The sequence below is a fragment of the Nylanderia fulva genome, unplaced genomic scaffold, assembly GCF_048542155.1.
Source record: "Nylanderia fulva isolate GAGA-0341 unplaced genomic scaffold, ASM4854215v1 Scaffold5, whole genome shotgun sequence".
In the NCBI taxonomy this organism is placed as follows: domain Eukaryota; kingdom Metazoa; phylum Arthropoda; class Insecta; order Hymenoptera; family Formicidae; genus Nylanderia; species Nylanderia fulva.
This window is the reverse complement of record NW_028190587.1, coordinates 172,738-182,053: the sequence shown is the minus strand read 5'-3', so window position 1 is coordinate 182,053 and position 9,316 is coordinate 172,738. Positions and strand designations below refer to the sequence as shown.

The window sequence follows — 9,316 nt, the reverse complement described above, 5'->3', positions numbered from 1 at the left end:
TCGTTTACACAAGAAAGCGAAAACCGGAAAAGTTGTATCATATTTTTCTCATGGTTAATGTCACTTATATCACTGAGTTGGCATCAAGAAACCACTTAAATCGTGGTCACCACAATAGTGTCGGCACAGTGGCAAAGCTTTATAAATATACCGCCATTTTTTTCACAGAAGAAACGTCGGCAACCGACAAACGTGTCGCCATTCTGACCACAATAATAGTCAACGAAAAGCGTTTGTTGGCAAACCATATGTCCCCAACTGAATGGGTCCGATGCAACGGTCGTCAAATTCTTCTCTGCTCTAAAAACCGTAGTCTTTTCTACCTGCGTGTGGTCAATAGTGATATGCCTAGTCTTAAAAATATTTATAGTACTACGAATAACGTTCAAAATTATTTATTTTTTATAACTATATATGACAATATTTTTGTAAAAATTTTGTTTTAATAAAATTGAGAGAGAAAAGAAATAGTTTTTAGTTTCTAATAATAATCAATTTTGCTTTTTGTATTACAAAGATATAATTTATTATATAATTATTAAATTATATTATTTTTAAATTTTTATGTAAAATGTAATGTTATGTTAAATTTGAATTTAAACAATATACATCTATACAAGTTAACAACAGTCGATGTAATGACGCCTGTTGGTAAATATAATATTGAAAATCTAATGGAAAAAGATTTACAAATATATGACAAATTATAATTTTAGAGAATTATTTTCGAAATAGAAAAAAATTTGTCGCACTTTGCATTTTGTAAAATTATAGAGGATAACATCGACTCACGATAAATACAGCTGAAGATATGATCTTGAGGGATACTAAGCGAACCTTACCATGGAAACAATTCAACATAAATTATCTTTTGAGAAGAATAAAAAAATTATGCTATTATAATTAAAATATTATACAAAACTTAACGCAGAAACATAAACTATGTTATATAAAATAGTTATAAAATAATTTTTCTTTGCGTTTATAAAATGCAGAAAATATTTTAAGACATACCTCTTATTTCTTCTTTAAGTTACAAGATATTTTCACAGATGGCAACAGGAATATCTTCCATGTAACAGAGATGTAATAAGATGTGTAAGATGTAAAGATTTAAATTGGTCATGAAAAGATATAACGATCTTTAATCATATAATCAAAACACTAATTTTTCCGAATAATAGACAATTATTCTTTTACAATATCTTTTCAAAAAAGCTATTAATTGATTAAAGATTAATTTATTTATTTTACAACAAACTTTTAAACTAACAAAGATATTACTCTTTATTTTATTTTATTTTATTATTCTTCTATGTTTTCTTTCGAAAAATATTTCTAATGACTATAATGACATATTGATGACAGATGTGCACATTGCAGCATTGTGCACATTCAACAAATTTATTAGTAATGTATAAATGATGTATTTAAATATGAAAGTTTTATATGAGTCAGAAAGGTTTATTCGAATAGGAAAATAATGTATAAACAAATAAATTTATTAAAGTTTATAATTTATTTATAAATCAGATGCAAATATTTTTCTAGATTTATGTCTTATCAAAAATTGTTCAGGCTGTATGCCAAATATTGAATGTATTCTTATCGCTATCACAGTTTAATCACGCACAAAGTATACATAATTAACATCAAAATGTAAATTAATGTAAATATAATTATACGGCAACATATTTTTCTAATAGAATTATATATGTGTGAATAAACTATACCTAAAAATAATTATAACACTCTCCTTACATACGTCAAGATAATAAAGATATACATTTGAAATGACAAATCTGAAGTTGTGCGATATATTATAATTAGAATAAAAGTGTATTTAATTTATAGTAGAAATATAGTGCGTCAAAATATGGATTATTTATATATAAATATTTGTATCTTTTAGTATATTAAACAATAAAAATTCGCTTTAACATATCACAAGTCTATTTGTAAATAATAATCTAAATTTCTAAAGATATAAAGATAAAACTATATCATCTACAATTTAAAGCCAAGTACCAAAGTAACATAAAAATAAGACTACTAATATTACATAATTTTATGATACCTATGATACTCATCACCGATGATTATCATTCCGTCTTGGTATGATATGTATATGATATGTATATTGCAACCAGTATTTAATGTGTAAAGTGATATATCATTGAATAAAATTCGTCAATAATAAATTTATACTTTTTAATATAAAATTATAAAAAAAGAATTAAAATAAAAAATTTAAATTTAAATAAGGTATCTGTCAAAGAGAATAAAAATGGAACTTTAAACATCTAAATTTCCTTTTCCTCTATTATTTCTAATATTTGTTCTCATCTTCTATGCTTCATAACTTCTAACTTCTAACTGCAATCTACTAAAAATATTACATTTTTATATAATCTATAACACATCAGACCTACCTTTTAATTAAATGTAATTCTAAATTAAAATATCGTTCAAATAACATATAAACCTGCAATTAAGTAAATAATAAACATCTGTTAATTCGACCGCTTCTACTGTCAAATATTGATAATAAACCTGAAACATAATCGATGCCTTAACATTTTTTTTCCAAGAAAAAAATCAACTCCGACAACTTGAAAGTATATACAAATGAGATGAATAACGGTACGTTGTCAAAAGCAGTCTCTGAATAGGGAATGCATCTCATCGGCCGCTCATTACAAAATGCGCTACCATGGTCGCCACATCGGGTCGCGTTCGTCCACGCGTTCGACATCGATTTCTTCATCGTCATCGACGTTAATGTCTTGCGGGTCATTCGTTTTGTTCCTCATCGTTGTCGCCGTCATTGTTGTCGTTGGCCGTCGATCCCTCAAACTCTTCGGTCTGCAATTTACCGTTAACTTCTCGTTAACGAGTGACGTCGTCGCCCGACACCGAGATGTGGAAGAAACACAGGTTGTCGTTGACACGCTCGCGTCGCCGATCTCGACAGCTTTATCAGCGCGAGGCTGGGATTTTATCTCCGGCGAGGACACGCTTGCAGGAAGTATCGCCGAGTCAATTTTGCCGGAGGTGGCGATGGGACAAGGTGCGACAACGTTAGCGATGCGATCCAGATTGGCCAGGGTAGGCGATAACAGGTTGGCTTTCGGCTGAAGAGAACACGTTTTTTGTCGTCATTACGAAGGTCATTAACACTTCGCGATCATAAATCTCGCGCTAATCTCTCGCGGCTCGATCGCGATAATATTGTTTTACTTATTTTTTAAGCATAGTTCCGCGAGAAACACACATAAGATCATTATTTTTATCCTTTTTCTAGATTTCGAGAGAGCGATTGTAATTTCCATATCACACAGATTTCTTTATTTAAAGCGGAATCGCGAAAAATTGCAAAATTATATATAATAAATATGTATAATAAAAACGCGAGATTAAAAGAGATGATGATATAGTAGCGCGAAACATGTGTATAATCAACTATGTAGTGATTCACAATTCAGGTGAAAAGATAAAAAAACTGTACAAAGTGAAAAGAGAATACATCAACTCTCAAAACTTATAAATAATAATTAATTGGATATTAATTATAACAATCATTGCTGCATGTATAATTTTCGCTTTTTAATTTTCAGTCGCAGCAATAAAGTATATACGTATATTGAAAATAATTGCGTTAAATTGCACGTTGTGGCGCCTTCTCATAAGTCTATGTGACAATATAAATTCAACGCATATATGAGACAATTCATTCACAAATCTTACTTTATTCTCGAAAATCTTGCGCGTCTCGAACGCGGGTGAACGAACGGTATCGTAAATCGTGCAAATGTGCGAAACATAATCGGTGGATGATATATCCGCTCTCTCGCTCCCAAAAAACTTTCGCCTCATTACCAGTCTATATCTCTCTCTCTCTTTCTTCGCGTACTATATGTCGCTCACTAATTACAGATCGAACCGATAATTACCGATGAATTTGTTTGCCGGCTCGTTTGAAGGCCAGCTGCGAGGTGTCTCGCCAGCCTCTCCGCGGCTTCACCTGGAAGCGACGAGAGAAATCTGCAGGCCTCCGCCGCGCAATGTCCGAAGCCGGACTGCCAGCGGCTCTCTGCGGAAATTTCGTCGCCGTTCGCAATCGACGTCGACAGTCCGGCGGGCCGCGAGGCCTGCAGCTTCTGCAGATGACGCACCGTCAGCTCGAGGATATCCGCCTTCTCCAGCTTGCTAATGTTCTCGCCTTCGGTCTGCGAACCATTGTCAGATTTATCATTTCTTCCGTGAATTAAAAAAAAATTAGTAATATTGAACAAAAAAATTGAAAGTAATATTAAATTAAATAATATATTAAAAGTGATATTAAATTAAATTGAAAAAAAATTCGCCATCATTATAGGAAAGCAATATCAAACGCCAAGGAATAAAAAATATAATCAATATATTAATCCTGACATTTTAGCAACATGATTAAGTGTCGGCGATTAAATATTATAAAAAGTCTGATATTTTTTTTCATCTTCTATTCTATTTTTTTAACTGTATGAAAAATGTACGAAGCGCACAGTGTCATTATACTTTGTCGGCTTGTTGATTGTATAATTTCGCGCCTTTCTACGGAAGTTAATGCTTCCGTTCCTCCCGGATTAGTCTCGTCGGCACTAAGTATCGTGAAACGATTCCACGAAGAAGAGAACGTCGTGTTTTTCGGACTAGAAGAAATTGCTACTAAAATGCTGTCGTTACCTGTTCGCGACGCTTACGGGGCAGTTTATTTTATGTCACATCCGATTCGCAGGATGTTCTCTCATTAGAAAAAAAAAAAAAAAGAACGAATGCTCATTAAAAGGATATCGTAGACCGCCTGATCACATCGGAAGCCTGATGCTCGACGATCCGCGACGTTTCGCGAGAAGAAGAAGAATAGCATCCGGTCGGCGGACATTAAGCCGTACGAAACGTGCCGATTGGACCGGGTAATGTGCCGTTTGGAAAATTAGCATGGTGAAATCAACGGTGCCTTTCACGCTGATTCAGCGAATTACGCGTACAATGGCAACGATGGCCGACGTAAGTTTCGCGCGCGATCGTTTCGCGCGGAAAGACGGTATCGACAAATTACCATCAATGGCGAAGCACATTGTAGGGGAATGCCACTTAAGATGTAATGTACAGGAAACGCATTATAAGCGCTCTTTTATGCGCCTTTATCGGTTTGTGCGCCGATGTTCGAGGTAGAATTTCTTTCTTAAAATTCAAGCCCCATGTGTTTCTCACCTTTCGCACCTTTAACGGTAAACGTGACCATACAATTTGGAATTTTAATTTTGATATTAAATTCGCGTTTAATGCTGACGAGAATAGTAGCTGTAAGTCATATACAGTAGGATAGAAATGAGCGAAAATAAAATTGTCATTTTACGAGTTGCTTTAAATGAGTATAATAATTTTGTAAAATAAAACTCGGAAAATTGTTGCAATAAAGAGAGAACTCTGGAAGTAAGAGTTCAGGCTTGTCGTTTCTCACATTCGCTAAATAAGTCCGCGCAATTCTTCTCGCGCCTATCCGGAAGTCGCAACGGGATAAAAATCGTATGATGGCATTTAAACGTGCGACATAAAATATATGAGCAACGTTAGATTGCAATAAAAATAAAACGGTAGCGATATTGAAGACATTTAAGAGTCACCTACGCACTTCACCTAATAAAGCGTGTGTTACGCGATCCGCATGGCTGAGCACTGAATATCATTTTGTTGACACTGGTTCACCGGGTGCAGGTTCCCACGATATCTGAGAGAATATTTAAAAGCAAAATCGCCTGCACGCGTAGTTGCGGCCGGAGAATGCGTTTCCTGCTAGGCGCGATCCGTAAAATTGCAGCAGGGAGCGGTGACGCGCGAAGGGAAGCACTCGGGGATATCATAAATAGAGTCGGTGGAGTCGAGCAAGAAACGCGGGAAGGTTCGTGCGGGACGTGTGAGGAGAAAAAGCATAGCACGTGCTCGTTGAACCAGGGCTACGTATCGATACCCGAGATTGCTGCGTTCGGAAATGCTTCTCGGCCACTTCTTCTCGCCGTTAAACAATAATTTATCTCGACCGTGAGAAAAAAAATATAGATCGCGGAACATCGCGCAGCGAGAACTAATCACTTGCAAAAAAGTTGCAAACATAATGCATAAAGCTGTGTACTGTTATCACATCTACCAGTACGTCTTGAGCATTCATTTGCAGCAATATGTTTTAGATGAAATACCAAAGAGAGTGGCTGAGAATAAAAAAGGTTGCTCTATACCTATTTAACATTTTATTTAATTCTATTTTAGTTTATATTTCCTAGCTGCAGAATGGAATAAAATTTTATTCTGCATATTATTATATATTATTAATATGTAATTTTTATTTTAAAAAAAAACGAAATATTATGTAAAAAGCAATACCTCCTACCTCTAAAGCGTCCACCATGAGATCCTTAAGTTCATCGAGGCAACGATTTATACGCGCTCGCCTTTTCCTCTCCAAAAGCGGCTTCGTTATCTGGTGTTGAACACACGTTATATTTTATTAATCAATATTCCGCGACAGCTGCGTCGAGCGTTCGCACACCGATCATGCAGAAACTTCGGCATTGCGATATTACATCTCTTAGCGCGTGTGTTCGATCGTCAATCGTTGATTTACGATGTAGTCAGAACCCGAAGGCGGGAATTGAACGTCAAAATGACAGGAGCGCGTAAGTGATAATCGAAAAAGACCGAGCAATTCCTTTAGCGTGTTCTATATTTCCGTATTAATTCACGAAAGGAATTCTCGATTTATAAAATGGACAGCGACATGTCAGAAATAAAGTCTCTTTATCTTGCCGCGCAGCGCCGAGATAGCCGAGCAATGATTTAATATTAATTAGCGACTGGTATCCGCGATTTAAAATATTAATTAGCGACTCGCATCGATTCCTTATCGGTTAGACCGCGAGAAAAAAAATATAAATTTATACCGTGCGATGCCAGCTGTTGAATGATCGTCAAAAAAGAATAAAATCTTGATATGCGTTAAAATGCGAGAGAATTAAAAAAGCGTGATTTAAAGCTTAATTTAAAGACTTGGTCAATTATACAGCGAATACCTGAATATCAATATGTCAAATATGCCGAGTATCGTGAGAATTAAAATCGTAAAAGAGTACGTTTAAATTTTTATACATTCTACATACATTTATGTTTAAAACTTTGCAATTTTATCATTGTATCAATGTTACCACATAACACAAAGTTAATTAGCAGTCACCAAACCGCAACGATAAATAATCATCGAGCGCTAACAAAAAAAATTTCTGTATATGTCACCAGTGATTAATAAATGCGAACTTTGGCTCGAAATGAAACACGTGGTACGCAACTATGCAAACTTGTTACACAATCGCTGGTGGACTACATATACATATAAATAAATAACAAGTTTTTCAGGCCACGTGTCGTCATGTGTAAATATATTTCTTTTAATTCATAATATGATTGTATGAAGAGAACGTAATGTTTTTGCGGTTAATTATTCAACCTTAACTGTGTGTATTGATTGCGATACCTTTTTGTATTGATATGTTCTCGAGACTGGATGAGGATAATCGTACGACATCATTGCAGGTATGGGGAAGACATGGAACCAAAAGACTGTAAAAATAATTAATAAATAAAATAAATAAAAGAGAAAGAGCGATCTCTTTCATATCAAATCACGATAATAAGAGCAGGATTAATTATTATAATAAATACATAATAATTTGCAAATAAATAATGTCAAAAATATTAAAAAATACAAATAGGCGAGAATAGTTCTTCTATTTGATCAATTCAGTAAATATTATAATTAATATAAATAATATTTTTTAAATTCCATTAAGTTCTTCTTTCTTAATAACCTATATGTATAATTAATCATATAAAAATAAATAATTTAATATTTGAACATATAACTAAACAATTACAATCATCGACGAAGCTAAATATGTCTAATTAAACCGGACATATTTCACGATAAAATAAATGATAAAAATTGTCAACAATTAATAAACTTATTTGATGAACATAATACATAAAATATGAATGTCATTAATTGCATATTAGAAAGCCGTCAAAATAAACCGGAATGAAAGCCGACGCTGAAAATTTCATTCACATTTTAACTGTGCAAAATACTCGTCTCTAAAATCAATATTATAACTGATATAAAGATACTAGTTGCACTTTAAGAAATTTTATTTGTGAAAAATTAGCCTTTCGAAAAGCTAAAAAGAAGGTAATTACTTTAAAATAAAAAATTTGTATGAAAGATATAACAAAAAGAAATGCTACACAATTCAAAGATTAAAAAATGTAAATAAAAAATGTACCTTTTTCAAAACTGGTAATTCCAACAGCAGTCTGTAATAGTCGTCATATAGAATGTCGAAAATTACATTTGTAAATAAAAGCTATAAAATAATTAATCGCATAGAAACGATGCAGCGCGCAATATCGATTTTCTTCAAACAATCCAATTACAACACGAGTCAATTTGTCTCACAGCGTCTCGACGCGACATTTTACATTTCACGTATCAAGATTTAAATAAATAAAATAGCGAAGAACGTGTATATATCGACGACACGCCGAGCGAATTGACAGGTCGACTCGGGTACCGTACATTAAACACAGAAGCGGGTGCACTTGGTGGAGTCTCTACACCAACTGACTCGATGCTCTCCGCTGCCATTCCGACACAGGCTACCCTCACCCAGCTTGGAACCCTCCGGAGAAGCTACTTTGGATAGGAAGGTCGCTCCAAATGTTTCACGGTGTTGCACACACACAATCTTAACCGACGTATCGAAGGGCTAACAAAACACAGGAGCGACTCTCCCTCCGTGTTAGAATAATTAGAGTCAATATTGACAAATCTATTCTGTCAAATTTTACTACAAAAATCGTGATGAAATTTTGTCAGTCTTAAATATTAGAAAAATTTTCACATTTTATGCTCTTTCACATAATAGATCACAAAAAAAATAATATTTACTCTTTCCACAATTGTCGCTAATTAGTTAACTTCGAGCTTGTTTACCGGTCGGTTGCGATATACCGCGAATATAAGAGCAGTTAGCAATTACTGGTTAAGTTACGCGATAATTAATACCATGCGTGGCAAATAAGATTGGATTACCAATTTTACACGCGCGCCTGTAGCACACACTCGCGTCGAATTTGTTTACAAAATATTAGCAACCGTGCCGAGTTCGCAATGCGTTCGCGGTAACACGAGCCATCGCATTCAGTGAAAGCAAGCAACGTTCAATCA

At 34.2% G+C, this 9,316-nt stretch overlaps 1 protein-coding gene across 1 annotated transcript; it reads right to left on the bottom strand.

The window, feature by feature from the left end:
* Positions 1–1,500: 1,500 nt before the first annotated feature.
* Positions 1,501–8,696, bottom strand: LOC114942038 (transcription factor HES-4-B). The gene is made up of 5 exons (XM_029317308.2): positions 8,373–8,696; positions 7,568–7,653; positions 6,431–6,520; positions 3,954–4,229; positions 1,501–3,134 (listed from the first exon to the last, which is right to left on the bottom strand). The coding sequence occupies exons 2-5, from the start codon at positions 7,619–7,621 to the stop codon at positions 2,709–2,711; spliced, it is 846 nt and encodes a 281-aa protein (XP_029173141.1). The 5' UTR covers positions 7,622–7,653; positions 8,373–8,696; the 3' UTR covers positions 1,501–2,708.
* Between the last annotated feature and the right edge of the window lie 620 nt (positions 8,697–9,316).